Source organism: Microcaecilia unicolor, chromosome 2 (assembly GCF_901765095.1).
Source record: "Microcaecilia unicolor chromosome 2, aMicUni1.1, whole genome shotgun sequence".
NCBI classification, from domain to species: domain Eukaryota; kingdom Metazoa; phylum Chordata; class Amphibia; order Gymnophiona; family Siphonopidae; genus Microcaecilia; species Microcaecilia unicolor.
Window position 1 is genome coordinate 513,136,265 of NC_044032.1, and position 22,895 is coordinate 513,159,159.

The following is a 22,895-nucleotide window of genomic DNA, read 5'->3' on the forward strand; positions in this document are numbered from 1 at the left end:
ATGTAAATGCAGTTGTGGTTACAGTTACTACTTTGAATGGACCGGCAGGGGTTCCCCCCCCCCCCTTCTCACTTGTGAATTCTGACAAAAGCAAGGCAGAAATGTTATTGCAGATTGTAATTTTTCTGAATACAAGTCTTTTGCGTTTCATATGATTTTAAAGGGAGCATTAAATTTAATTTGGTACTGCATATAACAGGCAAAAGTAAAATTATAAAGAAGTAAAAGTCATAATGGGGTTAATATGAAGAGTTGTGGTTTTTAAACACTATCTCAAGCGGTGATGAGATAGTTTCTGTTTTTTTTCTAGTAGGCTGGAGTAAAGTTTCTTCCTTTTGTGGAAGGTTTAGAAATAATGTTTAAAAAGATAGAACTTGTTGAAAAGCTTATCTCCAAAAACACTCAACTCTGTAGTTTCAGAAGTAAATGTGTTATGGGTAATAAATCTTTAACTTCAACAATGATCCCTAATGCACTGTAACATATAGAAACAAAGCAGTGAATAACTTAACTCATTCAAATTCTAAACCCTATCTTAGAAAGAAAAGTAAATTAAAATGTTTCTTTCTTCAAGAGCTGCAATAGGACAGCATGAAACATATTCAATCAAGTAATCACTGTAGTATATTGAGGGATTATGAACAGCATGTCTGCAGCATTTATATAAAAAACATAGAAACCGGAAGTAAAATTAAAATGCGTCACTGGGAGGGCTTAAGAATAAAAATACTGGAATTCTATAGATTAATATACTTTAAAACCCCCAAATAATTATGTGTCCACTTAACAATCAACAAACAGCAGTTAACAGATGACAGACACAGGCAAATAAGACATAAAAGGCAACATCAAATATAGTTTAGAACAGAAGAAAAAAATTGAACTCATTTTCTGTTAGCAGAGAGTAGTCCAAATCTCCATCTTAGATAGGGGAGAGAGAGTTCACAAATTTCCGTAATGGGTAAGCAATATAGCACCTGTTTCCTGTAGATTAAGAAAAGTGAAGCTCCCAGAAAGCCATTCAGAAACAAGCAGAAGTAACGGAACTTTTTCATTTTATCAAGAAAACTAAATATATCAAGAAAACTAAATATATCAACAAAGGTAAGGGCATATGTCTATGTATCTTATACTGTGACCAATAGAAAAGTAGTTCACGTCTATTTAAGCTCAGCCTTCTTTGATTGCAAAACATTGGCAAAAGTCATATATTCTTTTATTTTTTTTCAAAACCCTTCCTCGCTTGTCACTAGTATTTCCTTTCAATGAAAGAGAGAGAGAGAGAGAGAGAGAGAGAGAGAGAGAGAGAGAGTTAGAAGTGTAGCAACTTGCAAGCCATGGTTGGTCACCTCCTGCTTTTATTCCCTTAAGAAACATATGTAAGAATAAGCATGGGCATTCATTACAGGTAGTGAAAGAAAAATTTGTTTAAACGACAGACGTGGCACCCAACCAAAAGGAAACATATTTCTAGTAACCGTGCAGTAGAGCCATGAAACTATAAAAAATAAAGGAAATGAGGACTTTCATAGGCGGTCGGTGACTCAACTGTTTGGGGAGGCTAAGGTGGGCAGGGCTAAGGTGGGCGGGGTCAAGTTAAAAACCTTAGGGGTCAACACCTATATCAACAGGAAAGGGACAGCAAATGCATTTTTAAGCACAGTACAGAAGAACCCCTACCAGCTGCTTCCCCTTAGTACCTCTGTAACTGATGGTATCATGCACACTGAGTACACTTCATGGAATTATGTACCAAAAAATTTAAAATAATACAATATACTAAAGAGAATAGTATGTGCAGTACTATGTGCAGGTAGTCTAACACTTGGCTCTTGGTCAGTCCTAGCTTCTCAGTCTAGCTTACTCCTATTGCCCATGTGAACAGTCATGTATTCTAAAATAAAAATACATTTTTTTTTATTTACCTTTTGTTGTCTGGCCAATTTTTCTCATTGTGTCAGTCCCAGTCCTTAGTTTCTACTTTCCTTTGTCTTCTCTTAGCTCTCTTCACTGGGTTTTCTCTCTGTCATTTCTCTCTCTCCTCCTGTCATCTTCATTTCCTCTAACACATCTGTCTCCAACATTGATTTTTTTTCCTGTCAGCTTTATTCTATTTATTTTTCCACCTCTCTGTCCAAATTTCTTTTATTCTTACTATTCAATTTCTCTCTTTTACTGCATCTATCTACAGCTTTCTCTCTCCCTCAGCCCAGTTCTTCTATTCCCCTTCCTTATATTCTCCAGTCTTTCACTAATTCTACCCTCTCCCCCTCCCATTCAATATCTCCCCTCTCCCTCCACCTTTCCATGCAGATTTCCCACCTCTACCATTTTCCATCTGGCATCTCCCCATCTTCATCCCTTTCAGCAAGTATTTCTCCTCTGTTCCCTTCAGCATCCCTCCATTCTCATTTCAATGCGGCATTTTCCCCTCTCTTTCTCCACCCTTTCCATGCAGCATTTCCCCCATCCTTTCCAGCCAGTGTCTTCCTCTCTCTACCCCTTTCCTGACAGAATTTCTCCTCTCTTCCATCTTTCATCCAGCAACTCCCCTCTATTTCCCCCCTTTTCATGCAGCAGATCCCTTTTTCTCTCAACCTTTTATATCCAGTGTTTCTCCCACCTTACTCCTCCCCCTTTTCAGCCAGCATGTCCCTCTGCTCTGTATCCCCTTGTGTAGCTAGCCTCTTCTTTCTGCAACTCCCCCCCCCCCACACACAGAATCTCCCCCCCTTTCTCTTTGCCCTCTTTCAACCAGCACCTCTACTCTCTCTCTCTCTCTCTGAACTTCCAGCAGACTCTTCTGCTTCTCCTCTAAAGAGCAGCAGCAATTTAAAAAACAAACTGAACCTCTGCTTTCATAGGTGTGGCTGCCTGCTCTCTGCCAGTCCTTCCCCCTCTGGAACAGGAAATTGATGTCAGAAGGAGTGTGACCAGCACAGCAAACAGCGGTGCCTATGAAAGCAGAGGCTCCCTCCTCCCTCCTGTTGCCATTTCTGCCTCACAGCAAAGCTGTGTGGGACTGTGGGTCTCTGAGTCTGCACGCTGCAGCTACCACTTCTAGCTGACCCCACCTCCTCTGCTATAGCTTCCTCTTTCATTGGAGGTCGGCCGGCAGAGGAGGAGGCAGCAGCTGCAGTGTGCAGAGAGTCACGGTCCCGCACAGCTTTGATTTAAAATTAGTACGGAACAGCAGAGGTGGAGACAGGGAAGGAAAACCTCTACAGCCTAAGGCAAGAGGTGAGGTGGGGCAATATTAGGAAGAAAGCAGCAGGCGTGGAAGGTTGGGCTGGGGAGGCTTAGCCTCCCCAAGCCTCTTATACCGGGCGCCTATGAGTACTTTATTTATTTATTTGTTACATTTGTATCCCACATTTTCCCACCTATTTGCAGGCTCAATGTGGCTTACATTATGCCGTAGTGGCGATCACCATTATCAGAATGAGAAATACAGAGTGGTATTGCATTAAAGTTCATAAGTGACAGAGTACTTTAAGCAGTCAGGTATAGCGAGTTAATTTCCGGAATGAGAAATAAAGTGGTATTGCCTTAAAGTTCAATGGTGATAGAGTAAATTAAACAATCAGGAATCGAGGGTTCAGTTTTGTCCAGTTCTGGTATAAGTTTCATTATCTGGAATTTAGGCTAGATCATTGTGGTATGCCTTATGAACAGGTTAGTTTTTAGTGATCAGACTGTTATGACTGTTGGAAGGGGTTGGGGGAATGGGCAGGGGATAGGGAAGCCTTGTGGGGCCCTTATCCAGGTATGGGCAGCTCCTTGAAGTCACCTAGGTGCGCCAAAATTCAGCGGCAGTATCCAAATAACTAAGCAGACATAGTTAAAACCACAGCTGGTTATCTGGGTACCAGCATTAAAAATTGGCAGCACCCAGATACTTTCCGGGTCCACCCTGACTCTGCCCCTGGATTGCCTCACCACAAGCCACAGTGTCACTGATATCCAGATCTGACCCAGTAAGTAACTTAACTTGATAAGACCCTTTTCTATTCAGATATGTCCTGCTAAATATCAGATCCAAATATTTTCGGAACAAGCCCATTTAGACAGAAGCAGAGATGGCCAAGGGTGAACCATACTTAAGGCCTAAAGCGTTAGATTTTTCCACAGTGTGTCTAGGACGTACGTCTAGAAAGACTCAAGTGGAGGAGTAGCCATGTGGTTAGAGCTCCAGGCTTGGCACCCGGGGGTGCCTGCTCCTTCTGATCTTAAGCCACTTAACCCTCCATCGCTTCAAGTACAGATTGTGTACTTAACCACACAGATACAAACCAAATTAATTTAAAAGATTCCTCCACCTCTGCACAACACAATAAAGTCACCACAAGTAAACTCAAGTAAAAAAAAAACAACGCGAATCCTACAGCAGCATCCGGCAAAAGATCTCATCAGTTTACAATACCTTAGTGTGGCCACATAGCCCCGAAAAACAACCAAAACACAGCCATAAATAGGACACTATCCTGCCCCCTTCCTAGACAAAACACGACATGAAACAAGTTGGAGAGAAAAAGCAACGAATGCCAAACTGCAACAAAACACATATGCATATAGCAGACATATATACAATATAAAGCGGTAGAACCTTTCAATTTAAATGTTAAAGTGCAGGGAGCTTTTCTTACGTCACAAAAAACTAAAGTGGTAGCACTGAACAAGGCACATTCATAGCACCAATGCATAGAAAAACCTACTTAATATGCTAGAAGTTGGAAATGTGTATGGATTTCAAACCGCGCTATACAAAATGTACGAACATACACAGGATTCAATAGCTGCTTGGAATTATCTCTTCAGATATAAACTACCACAAGGGAACACTTTGTAACTATCCCACCAAATATATAGCATAAAACTTTATAGGAATAGATATTCTTTTAGGTTTTAAGTCTTATCAAATTATTCTTTATTAACACAATTATTAACACATCATTATTTAAAATTCACACTTTTATAGTCCATTTCAGTTGTATTAAAGATCTTCCAAAGTTCACAACACACCCTCTTAGTGTTTTAATTTTTTGTCCATAGATTCTTTGTACAAACAATTCCTTTCTTGAGCTGCAAGAAAGGAATTGCTTGTACAAAGAATCTATGGACAAAAAATTAAAACACTAAGAGGGTGTGTTGTGAACTTTGGAAGATCTTTAATACAACTGAAATGGACTATAAAAGTGTGAATTTTAAATAATGATGTGTTAATAATTGTGTTAATAAAGAGTAATTTGATAAGACTTAAAACCTAAAAGAATATCTATTCCTATAAAGTTTTATGGAATTATTTCTTGTCTGGCCAGGACAAGAGAGTATTTCTCGCAGCTCATAGAATTCCCTTTTAGGAGAAAAAGTTAGCATTACGTCTGTTACCTCTAGATATAGAGTCTGGATGCGAGTACCAGAGCTAGCAAAATAAATTATCGAGAGCCTTAAATAGCTACTAGAACTGAAAAGTGCCTGGCTTCCTAATGATAACAATTTACTGGAAGTCAAAAACAACAGTGTATTTAATACTGCGTCACAAATCAAATACTCCTGTAAATGCCATCTAAATACGATGTAGACACCGAACTTTAGGTCCAATACAGTAAGCAAAACATGTCAGTACTTAGCAATGCATTGCTTAAATGAGATAACATAGCTAATCCAGAACAAATATACGCTCCTTGAGACTCATTTATCTCTGCAGTTGATAAGCAGTCTCGTGGAGTTCAAAGCACTAATTTAAAAGTAAAGGAATAATTTCATTATAATCAGCTGGTGTAGCTATGCCATTTCCAAAGAACACAAACATATAGAATTAAAACACTAATTTAATCCTTATAAGTAGAGAACTGAAGACAAAGTTATGTACAAATAGAGAGCGAGATTTCCACCTCTAAAAGAATGAGGAAGCCGTTAAGGGAAGAAGAAATTTCACATCCAGATTTAAAACTAAACAGATAAGAACTGTCACACTGGATCTTCAAAATAAGATTGAAATCTTAAAGTCTCAGAATATCTTAGCACATTACATAGGATATGTGAAATAAAAGATCCATCTGTGGGCTAACATAAATTTGTCAGCAGCAATAGAATTACGACTGGGAAAAAGATCAGACTAAAGCAGAGGAGCCACAGAGTTTAAAGAATTGAAAAGGGATAAGTCTCACAGTCGGACAAACCATAAATTAATTATAACAAGTGTTCTGCTATACCCAAACATGTGTCAAAACACAATAGAACCATCAGATTCTAGGTAACTTTTAGGATTCCTATTACTGATGCTGTGTTGGTCTATTTTTAAATTCTCACCCAGCGTTTACACTGGGGGAGTGGGTGAGTGGAACCAGCAACAACAGAACTTGGTATCAACTGAGGCATATCAAACTGGAAAAGGTTAGAGCACCCCATCTTAAACTAAAACAATACTGGTAGGCATAGGCGGTCAGTGGCCCAACTGTTTGGGGAGGCTAAAGGGGCGGGGTTAGGGGTGGGACCAGGGGTGGAGCTTAAATCCATAATTGTCTGATAACACAGAAAAAATAAATAAAAATAAAAGTCACAATTAATACATTTTATTAAATTTAGATATTAGAAATGTATCATATGTCAAAGAATAAAGTGGTTGCTCAAAGCATATTCTAACCACAATCGCTCAACTGCAAAACACTTTGCACAACTTTGTGCAAAAACACACTCAGAACCTTACTGTACCATAAATATTACACTGGGCAGAACCTAATACACCAATATACCACCCATACGGAAAATGCAGACCGTCAACAATATGAAACAAGGGATCATATCATCACAATTCTCATGTAGAGCCACAAAACACCCTAATTCATGTTTAATGTGGGATAAAATGCCATAAATAAGTAAATAAATATAAACTTTTAATGTTGAGCACCTGATTCTCAAAGTGGACATATTCCAAACACTATAATGAAAATAAAATGATCTTTTGTACCTTTGTTGTCTGGTGACTTTTTCTGATCAGGCTGGCCCAATATCCGATTCTGCTGCTATCTGTCCTCAGTGCAGGTCAGGAAGTCATCCTCGTTAAATATCTCCCTGGCAACCCAGGACAGCTCCAGCCAACCCCCCCCCCCCCCCCCCCCCCCCCCCCCGCTCTCCCAGCAGTAAGATAAACACATTAAACCATAAACCAATTTCTACAACTGGTTACACAAGGCTAGAGTGCTTTCACTGCAGCTCCTGCTGTGAGGATGGAGGTAAATCAACAATTTAAACCCCTCAGAGCAGCGGGACTCCACAGCTGATCCATCCTCCTGCAGCAGGGGAGGCTTAGCCTCTCCAAGCCTCTTATACCGGGCGCCTATGCTGGTAGGATACTTAAGCATGCAAGGGTGAAACTGCGCTAATCTAGTAATAAAGCATACAGAGAAATAAAAACATACTCACATATCTTGAAAGTGACAAGTTCCAGCGCTGAGAGTCAGAAACAGATACGGCCAGGTGGCGGGAGCATACACGCACCTCCGACCAGAGCGGCAGCGTGAATGCTTCAACTGCAAAATAAAAAAACTTCTACACTTCAGGGTATGTCTCTAAAAGCTGGGTATCTCTCCAAAGATAAAGTCAGGAGGAGTATCCACTCTTCCCACCAACTAAATCGAGAGTAAATAAAACAGATATCACTCCCCAGGATATGCCTCACGAGTCAGGAGTTTTACGCTCTTCCCACTGACTCCCAGGAATTTTACGCTTTTCCCACTGGTGAGCCCATAATCAGAGTTTGCATATACCAATCAAGGTACTAAGAAATCCAGCGGAATGGATATCTTAATAGGAGAGCTACTAGCCAATGGGTTCCGCAATGCTTATATTATCCGTATGGACCTTCAACTAATAAGCACCCCCGTTGGTCTTTCAACTAATAAAACCCTAAATTTACCCGCCTCAATTGGAAATGGTTACTGAAAATAGCTGAAAGCACGTCTGCTTATGACAGTATGAGCAGTAGCACCCCAATTTAATCTAGAGGCAACACCAATAATTAAAACTGCAATATGATAATTTGAATAAGAGGGCAAACTCTAAAAACGAGTTGGAATTGTGCTCTAATTTGGCAAGGACAGGATTCAAATTGATACGCCAAACAAAATACCTCACCAGAGGAAAACCCTACAAAGGGCTTAAAATCAAATCCCTAAATATTTTGTCACTGTCACCCACAGATGGTATACCTTCAGAAAGGTATAAGACCCATGTGTAGATGTAAACCGTCACACAGGTATCAGTGAATCCAATTGTGCTAACTTATATATATATATATATATATATATAGTTGTTGTAAAAGAAAACGAGAGAAAGAAGGAACAAGAACAGATTTTGCTCCAGCAGCTCAAAGTCAGCTGATACTATCAAACTGATAGAGCAATGATAGGTTAGGAACGGGTGATTTAAAATGACAGTATGGACAAAGTAAAAAGCCGCCTTTCAAGCTTGCAGCGCAGAAAGGAAGTAAGTGGGATGGAAGTGAAATGTTACACATCAGCTTTAAAGCAGGTCACCCGTTGTAAGGGAGCTATGCATGTGGGAGCGTTGTCTGAAGTCCACCGCACTGACCTCTAGGGTGTCCAGTTGGTGTCCTGGCATGTCAGGGGGGCGAGTGTACTACGAATCCTGGCCCCTCCCACAACCAAATGGCTTGGATTAGGACGTTTTTGAGCTGGGTGGTTTTATTTTCCATTATCGCTAAAAAAAACAAACGCTCAGCTCAGAAACTAACAAATCCATGGCATTTGGTCCGTACAAACCGTATTTTCGAAAAACAAAAAAGACGTCCATTTTTTTTGAAAATACGGTCTGTCCCTCCTCTTCACATACCCGTTTTCGGACATAGACGCCCATGGAAATAGGCATTCGTGTTCGATTATTCCCCTCTATGTAAACTAAAAATCCCACCTTTAACACGTGCGGTGGTCACCAAATGAATATTTTTCTGGGTTATTTCCAGTCCTCAAGACACTCCAAGACTAGCTGAAGGTATGTTGAACACAGAAAATTCCCAAGGCTGCTTTTAATATATTTACCTCGTTCATCTGAACGCCTTAATTACCAGAGCTGTGCGCTTTACTCTGAATAGGTAAGGAGAAAACTAATCAGGAGAGACCAGTAGGTATGAGTTATGAATTAGACACTTTTATTTCTTAAGCACCAAGCATAATTATAATTAGGTATTACTCTGTAACTGCAACTCACAGAACACCATTTGTCACGAGAAGTACCATTCAGTTGGTTATAGGAATATAATATCCCAGCTGCACACAGGTGCTTTCTGGGTTTTAGTCTTACGTAATATACTTTATAATCAAAGGTATTCATGGGAAAACAAGTGGGTAATTTGCCAATTCTGATTACAATGGTTTCCCATGGAGAGAGAGCTGTGGCTGCCTCTCTCTGGTTTGAAGCAGGAAGTACACTCATTTTATAGGTCCATTCAGGATACGGGTAATATGACAGTAATCACATCTGATTGGATCTATGTTAATGTCATATGCTAATGAGTAGCTTCAAAATCTCGTAAACATGTTTTTCATCTTTTAGATTCAACCAAAAACTTTTGCAAGCCCCTTGCACCTGGACTTTCCAAAAACAGCTATTACCCACATATTGCTACATCTTCCTGAGGAGCCATCTGTGTCCTGTTTTTGAGGTTTTTGCACCCTAGCTCCTCCCTCATTTTGCTGCATGGTGTGTCCCAATAGCTCAGGAGCTTGCTTGAACTTCAGAGTTCAGATTACGGCTAAAGGCCTGTACTCTTCTTGTCATGTTTAGATCCTGAGCCTTAAGTCAGGCCTGGGCTGCCAAACAATAATATACAGTTTCTTCGATAAAGGGTTAGAGAGGTGTGGTAGCTGTGTTAGTCCACTTTGAAAGGTAATCAATAGAAATAAAACAAAATAAAACATGAAAAAGAAAATAAGATACCTTTTTTATTGGACATAACTTAGTACATTTCTTGATTAGCTTTCGAAGGTTGCCCTTCTTCGTCAGATCGGAAATAAGCAAATCTTGGTAGATGACAGTATATATAAGTGAGACATCAAAGCATTTCAGTGACAATCTAACAGGGTGGGGTGGAGCTGGATGGGTGAGACAGGGGGATATGGATGGAGACAGGAGAGTGACAAACAAAGCAGTACAGTTTACAATTTTATGGTTTATCATGGGCTAGAAAGCCCAGGTCTCTGTTAAGTCCTGTCTTAGTCGACCTTCTGCCACCGGGCCGGGCCCCCTGCATTGAAATCACAGCGCCTCTCACCTCCATGTGAAAGCGCTTCAGGCAGCAGCAGATCGCCTCCCTCCTTCGGGCCTCCTTCCCTCCCTGTGTCCCGCCCTCATCTGACGTAACTTCTGTGAGGGCGGGACACAGAGAGGGAAGGAAGCCCAAAGGAAGGCGATCTGCTGCTGCCTGCAGCGCTTTCACATGGAGGTGAGAGGCACTGTGAGAAACCAATCTAGTGCATCTGAATTGGCAAATAACCCAATTGCTTTCTCATGAATAATTTTGAGTGGTAAAATATAACATAAAAGACTCAAACCCAGAAAACACCTATGTGTAGCTGGGGTACTATATTTCCATAATCAAATGATTGTACATGTCTCTTGTATATTCTTTGGAGTCACAGATATAAAAGTAAGTTCATGTAGAAATATTCTGTAATAAACTTGAAAGCTAATTTCTCATATCCACTATTTCCTCTTGATTATTGTCTTCTGAATTACTTTGAGAGAGTGCACATCTCTAGTGATTTAGGAGTCTAGATATACGAGGGAAATACATAGAAGTATGATTTGTTCACCCTAAAATATACAGTACCAAGGTCGGCAGCGTCGACATCGAGGGAAGCAGCGACATTGAGAGTCCAGGTAATGGCTGCCGAAAGACCTTCAAGTTCTGGGAGCAGCGTGGCATCGAGTGGGTCTCCACCTATCTCGAGGCCTACTGCTATGCAGGCCCCCCGGGACTGACCTTCGTCGGCCCCGGCCCCGAGGAGACGTGAGGATTCCACGTCCTCCTCTTCGGTACCAAGGAGTCTCGTTGATGGGCGTCGAGCGAAGGCTAAGAAGTACCGTCATCGTTCTCCTTCATGCATGGTACCAGGAGCTCCGGGGAGCCGAGAGAGTCGGCACCCGAGAAGCGTTGGTGCCAGGAGGATCGCTCACCCTCCATTCAGGAGGTGCCGATGCGTTGGTCATCTGGCAGCCTGGTACTGGCTCTCGAGCCCCCCCCCCAGATTCTGCAACTGACTCCTGCACCGGACCCCCAGCCTTTTCCGATTGAAGCTCTTGACGAGTGCATCAGGGCCCTTCTTCCAGAGCTTCTGGAAGGGTTGCTTTGCCAGTCTGCCTCGGTGTCGGGGGTGCTTGCGCCTTTTGTACTGACCGCGGAGGTGGCATCTGGGCCATCACCTGTGAGGAGGTCCCCATCCTCGGTATCGCTTGTGGTACCGGTGTCGACTGCCACCCGGGTCGATTCCCCCTCGATGTCAGTGGAGGAAGCTTTGCCGGAGTCCAGGCTGGAGTCGACTTCTGGACACCCCCCACGAGGTCGTCGATCCTCAACGTCAAGACAGGCTCTGGTTCGGGCTGCTCTTAGGGAGCTTTTGTCCGATACCGATGAGGAGCGCTCGTGGGAAGAGGAGGAAGACCCCAGATACTTTTCGGAAGAAAAGTCATGTGGGGTTCCCTCTGATCCTACTCCGCCAATTGAGAGTAGAATGTCTCCACCTGAGAGTCTCTCTTTTTCATCTTTTGTACAGGAAATGTCTAAGGACATTCTATTCCCTATGGAAGTTGTGGATGAGCCCAGGGCCGAGATGCTCAAGGTCTTGAATTATCCTTCTCCGCTTGCTGAGGTTGCTACAGCCCCCATGCATAATACACTGAGGGAAGTGCTTATGCAAAATTGGTCGTGCCCTCTTTCTAACCCAGTGGTCCCCAAAAAATCCGAGTCCCAGTACAGAGTCCATGGAGAGCCTGTAATGGTGAAGGCCCAACTTCCTCACAATTCCATGGTGGTGGACTCTGCTCTCAGAAGAGCCAAGAGTACATGAGACTATGCCTCGGCGCCCCCAGGCAGAGAGTCTAGGACCTTGGATTCTTTTGGGAGGAGAACGTATAAGGCCGCTATGCTCGCCGCCAAGATCCAAACTTACCAGCTCTACATGAGCATCCACTTGCGGAACTCGGTGAAGCAACTGTCCAGTTTAGTTGAAGCACTTTCTCCGGAGCTTGCTGAGCCTTTTCACCAGGTGGTCAGGCAGCAGAAGGTGTGTCGCAAATTCCTGGCCAGGGGGGTCTTACGACACTTTGATGTGGCATTCTGAGTAGCTGCTCAAGGTATAGTGATACGCAGATTCTCATGGCTGCATGTCTCTGACCTGGATCAGAAGACCCAGCAGCGAATGGCAGATGTTCCTTGCCGGGGAGATAATCTTTTTGGAGAAAAAGTAGAGGACATGGTCGATCAGATCAAGAAGCACCATGATGCCATGGATTCTCTCTCCCGCCGGACGTCTTCTGCTACTGCCTCCTCTTCTAGAAGGAGGTATTTTGGAGGGAAGAGGAGTGCTCCCTATTCCTATAATAGGCATAGGTACACTCCTGCTTCTCGGCAGCCGGTTCCAGGCTCAGTCCCAGCATGCGCGTTCCTGTCAACGCCGTGCGCCTAAGGCCCCTAGGGCTCCCCAGCAAAAGCAAGGGACGGGCTTTTGACTGGCTCCTGTGCAGCATAGCCTCAGAAAAAGTGTCCGTGCCGGCGGCTTACCTGTCGGGGGGAGGTTGATATTTTTTCACCAAAGGTGGCCTCTTATAACCTCTGACAGGTGGATTTTTCAGATAGTCCGGTTAGGATACACTCTCAATCTGGTATCCGAGCCGCCAAATTGCCCACCGTGAGCTCAGTCCTTGAGCTCCCAGCACAAGCAGGTACTTGCAGAGGAACTTTCTGCCCTTCTAAATGCCAATGCGATCGAACCCGTTCCACCAGGGGAAGAAGGGCTGGGATTCTATTCCAGGTACTTCCTTGTGCAAAAGAAACAGGGGGGATGCGTCCCATCCTAGACCTAAGGGCCCTGAACAAATGCCTTGTTTGACAAAAGTTCAGGATGATTTCCCTGCACCCTTCTTCCCTTGATTCAGGGATGTTGAGAGCTTAGAAATTGCCTCTTTAGGTCTGTCAGAAGGTGTCTCCCGAGTCTTGCTTGCTTCCAGGAAAGATTCCACGAAAAAAGTGTTATTCTTTCAAATGGAGGAGGTTTGCCATCTGGTATGACAGCAAGGCCCTAGATCCTTTTTCTTGTCCTACACAGACCCTGCTTGAATACCTTCTACACTTATCAGAGTCTGGTCTCAAGACCAACTCTGTAAGGGTTCACCTTAGTGCGATCAGTGCTTAACATCAACGTGTAGAAGGTCAGCCTATATCTGGACAGTTTTTAGTAGTTCGCTTCATGAGAGGTTTACTTTTGTCAAAGCTCCCTGTTAAACCTCCACCAGTGTCATGGGATCTCAACGTCGTTCTCACCCAGCTGATGAAAGCTCCTTTTGAGCCACTGAATTTCTGCCATCTGAAGTGCTTGACCTGGAAGGTCATTTTCTTGGTGGCTGTTATTTCAGCTCGTAGAGTCAGTGAGCTTCAAGCCCTGGTAGTGCATGCACCTTATATCAGGTTTCACCACAACAGAGTAGTCCTCTGCACTCACCCTAAGTTCTTGCCGAAGGTGGTGTCAGAGTTCCATCTGAACCAGTCAATTGTCTTGCCAACATTTTTTCCCCGTCCACATACCCGTCCTGGTGAGGACAAGTTGCACACCTTGGACTATAAGAGAGCATTGGCCTTTTGCGTGGAGCGGACTAAGCCCTACAGACAGTCCGCCCAATTGTTTGTTCGTTTCTTTCGATCCCAATAGGAGGGGAGTCACCATCAGAAAATGCACCATCTCCAACTGGCTTGCAGATTGCATTTCCTTCACTTATGCCCAAGCTGGGCTGACTGTAGAGGGCCATGTCACGGCTCACAATGTTAGAGCCATGGCTGCGTCAGTGGCTCACTTGAAGTCAGCCTCTATTGAAGAAATTTGCAAGGCTGCAACGTGGTCATCAGTCCACACATTCACATCTCACTACTGCCTTCAGCAGGATACCCGGCGTGTCAGTCGGTTTGGGCAGTCGGTGCTGCAGAATCTGTTTGGGGTTTAGAATCCAACTCCACCCTCCTAGGCCCATTTTTGTTCTGTTCCAGGCTCCACTCTCACTTAGTTGAGTTTCTTTTCAGGTTAATCTCTGTTATGTCCTCGCCGTTGCGAGGCCCAATTGACCAATGTTCATTGTTTTGAGTGAGCCTGGGGGCTAGGGATACCCCATCAGTGAGAATATTGAGCCTGCTTGTCCTCGGAGAAAATGAAGATACATACCTGTAGTAGGTATTCGCCAAGGACAGCAGGCTGAATATTTTCACAACCCTCCCTCCTCCCCTTTGGAGGTGTTCTAGTCTCTGTTTTGCTCTTTATTAAACTGAGAGGGCACGCTCATGTCGTGGGCGGGAAGCCATTCGCGCATGCTCACTGCATTTGGCCCGCGCGACGGAGCGTTCTAGATTCTTCTTTTTTGCTTTGAAGTTTCCTTCCGGTCTCCTGGGCCATCGTGGACGACGACCCCTCAGTGAGAATATTCAGCCTGCTGTCCTCGGAGTATACCTGCTACATGTATGTATCTTCATTGTATCAGACCTTACTGCAAAAGAAAGGTCATATATATGTCATGCTCCTAATTAACTAAGCTTATTAGTAAATTGTAGGCCAGAATCATCTCAGGAGTTAGGAATGTTTTAATTAACTGAGAGAAGGAATGAAGTATGTGCCTTATCTAAAAAGGCAGCTAAAAAGGCAGGAAAAGGGAATCATTATATATTTTTTTCTCATTATGTTTTTCTTTCTTCTTGTAATTTGTTAAACAGAACTATAAGCACCTGGTGATTGTGTGATAACAGTATTCTTGGCTATTTAAGGTTTAATTTTAATCATTATTGTCAGACTGCTAACTGGATTTCCTTATGTTCAGTAGCCTCCCTGCCTGCAGGATTCATTTATAAATAAAGATCTTTATGTAATCCAGACCAGAGTTTTGTGAGTTTCTTCAATAAAGGGAAAATTTCCATAACATGCACTGTTCTTGTTTATCATTTCACCAATCTTATCTTTTCCTTCTTCTTCCTATGAGAAGTTAGGGCAATTAGGTGCTCCTTAAATGTGGCATTCCCTGCATCCTATAAAGTCCTAATGTCAGACTAAGGCAAATCATTGCAGGTCAAATACTCTTCCTATTTCCCTTTTATTAAAAAACAGACACTGGGATCCTTCAGTGCTGACTCATTGAATCTACACCTTCCCCTACTATCTTTTCCTTCTCCCCACTTTAGCCCAGAAACACCGGTGCATGATCAGACAAGGCCACTTCTCCTATTTCACACTTCCTATTCACCAAGTAGCCTCAGCACCTAACCACCACATATCTATGCACAAGGGGACTGGCAGGGATCTGAAAATAAGGTGTAATCCTTCTCCACCTTCACCCACCTACTAACCCTGAGCCCACCATCTACTGCTTCACTAGTCTTGCCAAGCTCTTCGTTCTCAGTTGTTGGACTGCTCTGCCTTTCCTATTATATTCTAAATTCAAAATAAAGCTAAAACCCTCTCCCTCCCAAGTGTGTCCAGTAACTTTTGGGAAAAATCCTTCCATTTTTTATTAGGTCCATGCACATTTGCAAGGGTGATTATACCTCTTCTAAGCTTACCCCTTACTAGCACAAATCACCCCTCTGGATCAGTGATCACTCACTCACACGGAAACTGCACCCTTTTATTCACCAACTGCACCCTTTTATTCACCAAAATAGCTACTCCCTCTTTTTTTTCCTGTTGCCACTTAGCCGGTATCTGCAGCACTTTCCTAAACTAGTGTGTCTCCTGAAGGAAGGCTTTATCTACCTTCTCCTGCCTTAAAGCATCTAGCATCTTTTTCTGTATCATCAGATTATTTATTCCTCTCACGTACCTACCCCTTAATTCTATAAACTTGTATGCCCAAATTTACACTTAGCATTCAAGTTTGTATGACAGTTTATGGAATAGTATCGATGTGCATAGAACAATAGAATAATTAGATGCTGAATGGCATTAATGACCAATTATTGGCTATAATTGGTTTTAATTGGTACTAATTGGCACTAATTAGAATTAGGCATATACCTGCCATTAGTAGGTATTCTACAAAATGTGCATGCAAAATCCATTGCACTCAACTACAAGAGGGGTCTGGACCTGGGAGGAGTATGGGCAGGTCAGGGGTGTGCCTAGCAGTTGCAAACACAGGTTATAGAATACTTGCATTTACCAGGTCAATAGTCAAAGTGATTTAACTGGCCAGAAAGTGCTCCTGGCTGGTTAAATCACCTGTTCGGGGCTAACTGGTTAACTGAATAAATAGGGCCACATAAAAATCAGTCCTATCTTTATGTGGTAACCCATAGTTCCGCACACCTGGAAATTCAATCCTGAAGCCCGGATATGGCCTGGCATTGAATTTTCAGGCATAACACTGGCGGTGGTCAGCAAAACACTGAGCTCTGATGGCTGAATATTGACCTTGTGTGTTAACTGCCTACAGTTTGCATGAGCATTTATGCCAACTACTGAACTGATCACTTGCATGTAAATGCAGACTTACATTAGTATTCTATAATGGCAAGATAGAATTTATGCTTAGTGCGCATCATCCTGACACTTAACTTTAGGTGATCTTTTCAGAATTACCCCGATAGAGCCTGATATTCAACAAGGCAGGAGGTGATATTCAGTGGCACTTACTCAGTGGTACTGTGCTGCTTCTTGGGGGAGGGAGGATTTTGGATGGTGGATTGGAAAGGGTTGTGACTGGGGGGGATTTGAAATGTCAGGTGCTGTGTTGGGAGGGGGATTGGGGTGGATCAGATCAGTGGGGGGAGTGCTGCTACATCTCCATTGCCAGCATGCTGTGTTACTGGACTGCTGTTAGTACAGCTGCACTTACCATCTCCTCTTGAGGTAGCAATATGTTCAGCTGCACAATCTGATTTTGTGATATCTGACACATGGTACCGACACAGCCATACCTCCACCTGCCCATGTCACCCCCGCCACCCACTTCTGCATTAGGCAGCTAATGTGAATTTTTATGGAGATGGCTGCCTTTTTAGTGCAGGAGATAGTAACGCAGGTCCATGTTACTGTGAACCCTGTATTAGCTGCTTAATAAAAGGGCCATTAAATTAATTACTTCTCTAGTAATATTTTGATATTCATCACAACAAACTTCAGAATATAATACAATTCATTTCTTGCCCATCATGAATCTGAACACTTGGTGAATAAAGCCTTTCTATTTTTAAGGTGAAAAATCTTCTGCAAAACCTAGAAAATACAACAGGAAATATCCTAACTAGTGATGATGCTCGAAGAGTTATGCAGCTTTACGAAAAAAAAGAGTAAGTAACTTACTAAACAAGAACATATAGATGATAATGGTATAATTTGAATAGCTAAACCTCTGAGCCTCTTGCAAAGTTTTAGGCTTACTTGACATTCTTTTGGATCATTATGGATGACTGGACAAAGCCCTCAAGTAAGTAAAACCCTTCAGATAAGTAAAACATTAACCTCTGGAAGAGAAATGGGAAAAGGGCAATATAGTATCTGTAAAGCTATGTGCATTAATGGGAAATAAAGTCTAATCTAGAGGCAGACATGGAAGAGGCTAGCTTAGAATTAGTCATTATGAAGATGTGGTACATGGAGAACCAGAAATGGGAAATAGTTATGCCAGGAAAGATATGGTAAGAAGAAAGAGAGAGGTGGCACTATATTAAAAAAAAAATAATAATAAATGGCACTATATAAAATAAATAAATAAATAAATATATATATATTTATATTTATGCAGAGCTTATAAGAAAAGGAGGAGGAACTATGGGTTAATTTGGAATGTGGGATTGGAACATCTATGTTGATATGATATACAGACCTCTTTCGGACAGAAGAAATGGATATCTATATAAAGACATTCACAAAATACATAGTTGTTTTGTTTTTGAACAAGTCATTGGGCTCAGTTGAGATGTTCTCAAGGTATAGAGAAACTTAAGCATACTGTGGCTAGATGTGAGTATCATGTGTGGAGTTAATGTTTTTTCAGTTATAGGAGGTATTCTCATAACAAGGTGACTAAAAAAATTAAGGGGTCCTTTTACTAAGCCGCGGTAAAAAGTGGCCTGCAGTATTATGGGCGTGTGTTTTGGTGCTCACTGGGCCATTTCTTTACCGTGGCTGGGAAAAAGGGCTTTTAATGTGCCGAGAAATGAGCATGCATTAGAATTAAAACTAGCGCATGCCTGTTTACGGCCTGAGCCCTTACCGCCACCCAATGACCTAGCAGAAAGGGCTCACATGCTACTCGTGCGATAACATGCAGTGAGCACCAACTGCCAGATACTGCCGGGACCTCCCCCCCCCCTCCCCGTGGTAGCAAATGACAATTATTTTCTACCGTGGGATTTGGCATGCACCAAACTCAGAATAACCACCGAGCGCACGTACTAGCCCTTCGGTAGTGCCGATTTGGCACATACTACCCATGCGTTAGCCCTACCGCACCTTTATAAAAGGGCCCCTAAGTGATTATTTTATGCCTGTTCTTATAAAGGCAAAATAGATAACCATAGAACTTTGCAAACTAAGCTCTTACAACGACCCCCGCTAGCACACAAAATCTCATGGGAAAGTTTACATGCACTTTGAGGAATGTATAAATCCTGTTTTATGCATGTACAAGGCCTCTTGTAAAATTACCCCAGTGTTACAAATATAAAAGAACACATGGTAACCAGAATGTATGTACTTTACTCGACTCCAGTGTAGGCATGCTCATTAGTGGGATATTGGATAGAAAGCAGGTAGAGTCACTGTTTACATCTGTGTTTTATAAAATATGTATGTATATACGTATTTTATGTGGGAACATTTACTCCTACTCCCAAGCAGTCCTAAAAGCCCACAATTTCAATCTAGATACAATTTCTGTAGGTTTGGCCCTAGAATTTTACAAAGATGCGATCTTTTCCTTAGGGCTTCCCTTATATACTCCCGGAGCTCCTCCCAGGTCCTCCAGCCACTCCCCCAGTGACCTGCCACCCGGGACTCACTCTATCATGTTCTTAAACAAACTATGAGTTACAAAAGCATAAGGAAAACCAAATGCACCACAGCCCATAGGGGAATCCATGGTCCCACCATGACACTGAAATGGGGATCGTCTAAGAAGAACCCCTCCACCAACAAGGACTACTACTACTACTACTATTTAGCATTTCTATAGCGCTACAAGGCGTACGCAGCGCTGCACAAACATAGAAGAAAGACAGTGCCTGCTCAAAGAGCTTACAATCTAATAGACAAAAAATAAAGTAAGCAAATCAAGGAGCCCTGGATTGCCCCGCACTCTCGCAGGGACTAGGCAACTGTCTAGTGCTGGCCATAGAAGAAGTATGGCAACCTCAAAACCACCCTTATATGACGGCTTAAGCAGCCGGAGGGCCATCGGATCCCCAGCTCACGGGCACACTGCCCGCGAAGATCTCCTGCCCCTAACAGAAGTGACGACTCACAGGACCTGCATAAAAATAAGGGGAAGAGAGAGAGAAGCTACCGTTCATTAGAGCCTAAGAGCTCCTCTGTGCAGGAAGACAGGGTTGAAGAGGAGGAACTGAAACCTGTGAAGAACAGGCAATGCCAAAACTCCAACCTGAAGTGGTTCCCTGCGTGCTTCGCTGTTTTTTGTTTTTTTAATTAAACTACACTCAAAAGACAAAGGAACTTATGTCCTCTGTATGATAAAAAAAAACCCTGTAGCAACTGAAAGCAGGGAGTGAAGCCGGGACTGGCCAAGGAAATGCTGAGAAAAAACTATGTCTAGAGCCGGCTCAGTAAATGGCCGCTGGCACCTGAGAGGAAAACGTACCCGTGCTCCCTTAGTATGGGAAAGGAACAAGGCCCTTCCAGGGTAGAAGTGCACACCTTAGACGAGTCGAAACGGCAGACACCGCTACCACTGCGGGAACAGTGCACAAACCCCACGGCCAAGCACATGAAACTGTACTGGGGTGAAAAGGTGAGGTAAAGAGAGAAGAAAAGCAACATTCACCCCAGGGAGCCTCTGGGCAGCCTGCCAACTGTGTAAATGCAGTCAGAGGTAGCCACTACACTCTCCACCATCAGCCCTGATACTGGGAGCACAGGTATCCCTCCTGGAGCCCATGGAGAACAGCAAACTGAACATCAAAAGCATGCTGTAAGGGCTCTCCTTTTTCACATACACACACACAAAAAAGTCATCACTAGATGAAGGAAGGAGAATGGAGGTAGGGCAGGAGAAGGCAAAAGGGTAGGGGAGGGACCTGGGGTGACCAGTTGTACCCCCTAAAGGCAGAACCCAAAGCTTGACTGAACTGAGAGACCCAGAACAGGAGCTGCCAACAGATGAAACCAGGAGCCTGTGAGGGTCTGTCCATCCACCTGCTGGAGATAGAGAATACTGACTGGCTAAGGAGCATTCCATCCTATAAGGCAGCGCAATTCAGTGCTCTCTATCTTCACCTGCTGGTAGATGGACACAACCCACATGTATCTGGATTCATCTGCTGTTGACCCTAAGGAAACTATATTAATAAATGTATTTCTGGTATAAAATTGCTCCAATTCCACACTTCTGTAATTCCCTACATGCTTCTTAGATTATACAAGTTTAATAGTTCATTCAATTGTTACAACATGTAATCCCCATAAACAGAATAGAGCTGTTTGCACAAAATAAGTCATAGGGACCAATGCAGGAAGCTGCGTGTTAGAACCATATACCGATGGCTGAGTGCATGGCTTCTATTGCAAACCTAATGCAAAAGTTTTGTTCTCTGACACAGTAAACTAGTGGCATTCAAATTATTACCATAGTAAAAAGTGTGTGCAGCCAGAAAAAACAGCACATACCATGCTGCAGAAGATCAAAAAAATGTCTCATTTTCTGTCCGTGTGTGAGCAGTGATTGGAAGGGAGACATTTAAAAAAAACCAAAGCCTACTGCTGCGCTAAGGGTTACCTTCACCCCTTCAAAAAATTCCACGATCCCTCACCCACTAGGGTTAGGAACAGACTGGTTTTTCAATGACCAGGCCAGCTGCTGGCTGCTGGTAGACCCTTGAAACCAGCAATAGAAAAGCTAGGGTTTTTTTGTGGCCTCAAACTTCCTGCTCCCTGCTTTCTGCCTCTACTACTACTACTACTACTACTACTTAACATTTCTAAAGCGCTACTAGGGTTATGCAGCGCTGTGACAACTTTTCTCCTTTTCCTTCCTCCCGCAGATCAAGCATTTATACCTCTACCTTTCCCCCCTCAGGCTCCTGAAGATCTAGCATCTCTTCCCTCCTCTTCCTGCAGTCCTCCAAACAGGGTGCGTAGCCAGCAGTGTGAAAACATGCTGTTTCCGGCCAGCCTCAGGAACCTTCTCTTTGTTTATATCTGTCTCCTCTGATGCAACTTCCTGTGAGCAGAACTCAGCAGAGGCAAGGCCTCAAGACCAGCCGGAAGCAGCATGTCTTCATGCTGCCAGTGCCTCACCCTGTTTGGAGCCCGTCAGGTGAAAGAGAAGAGGGAGAGATAAATACATAAGCACTGCCACGCTGGGAAAAGACCACAGGTCCATCAAGCCCAGCACTCTGTCTCCAATAGCGGCCAATCCAGGCCCCAAGAACCTGGCAAAAACCCAAAATTTAATAACGGTCAATGGACTTTTCCTTCAGGAATCTGTCCAGACCCCCTTTAAACTCAGCAAGGCCAGCTGCCGTCACTACCTTCTCCGGCAATGAGTTCCAGAGTCTAACCACGTGCTGAGTAAAGAAAAAGTTTCTCCAATTTGTTTTAAACCTACCACATTCTAATTTCATCTTGTGTCCCCTAGTTCTATTATTGTTAGAAAGCGTAAACAAACGCTTCACATCTGTCCGCTCTACCCCACTCATTATTTTGTAGACCTCTATCATATCACCCCTCAGCCGCCTTTTCTCCAGGCTAAAGAGTCCTAGCCTTCTTAACCTCTCCTCATAAGGTAGTCGTCCCATCCCTTTTATCATTTTCGTCGCCCTTCTCTGCACCTTCTTCAATTCCTTTATATCTTTTTTGAGATGAGGTGACCAGAACTGAACACAATACTCCAGGTGCGGTCGCACCATGGAGCGATATAACGGCATTATAACATCCTCATGCTTGTTTTCCATCCCTTTTCTAATAATACTCAACATTATGTTCGCCTTCTTAGCCGCCGCAGCACATTGAGCGGAAGATTTCAACGTCCTATACACGATGACTCCCAGATCCCTTTCTCGGTCCGTAACTCCTAAAGCGGAATCTTGCATGACATAGCCGTAATTCGGGTTTCTCCTTCCCATGTGCATCACTTTGCACTTGTCAACGTTGAACTTCATCTGCCATTTGGACGCCCAATCCCCCACGAGGTCTTCTTGTAATCTTTCACACTCCTCCCGCGACGAGACGACCTTGGATAACTTTGTGTCATCTGCAAATTTAATTATCTCACTAGTTAACTCCCATCTCAAGGTCATTTATAAATATGTTAAAAAGCAGCGGTCCCAGCACAGACCCCTGAAGGACCCCACTAACTACCCTTCTCCATCGAGAATAATGACCATTCAACCCTACTCTCTGCTTCCTATCTTTTAACCAGCTCTTAATCCATAATAATACACTGCCTCCGAT

The 22,895-nt window shown here is 43.3% G+C and overlaps 1 protein-coding gene across 1 annotated transcript in view; it reads left to right on the forward strand.

Annotated features, from left to right (window-relative positions):
- Nucleotides 1–22,895, forward strand: part of LOC115461429 — a 453,017-nt gene that overhangs the window by 300,841 nt on the left and 129,281 nt on the right. The window contains exon 13 of the mRNA XM_030191224.1: nt 17,463–17,557. Coding sequence (XP_030047084.1) covers nt 17,463–17,557 — 95 coding nt within the window. The remainder of the gene's footprint in view (nt 1–17,462; nt 17,558–22,895) is intronic.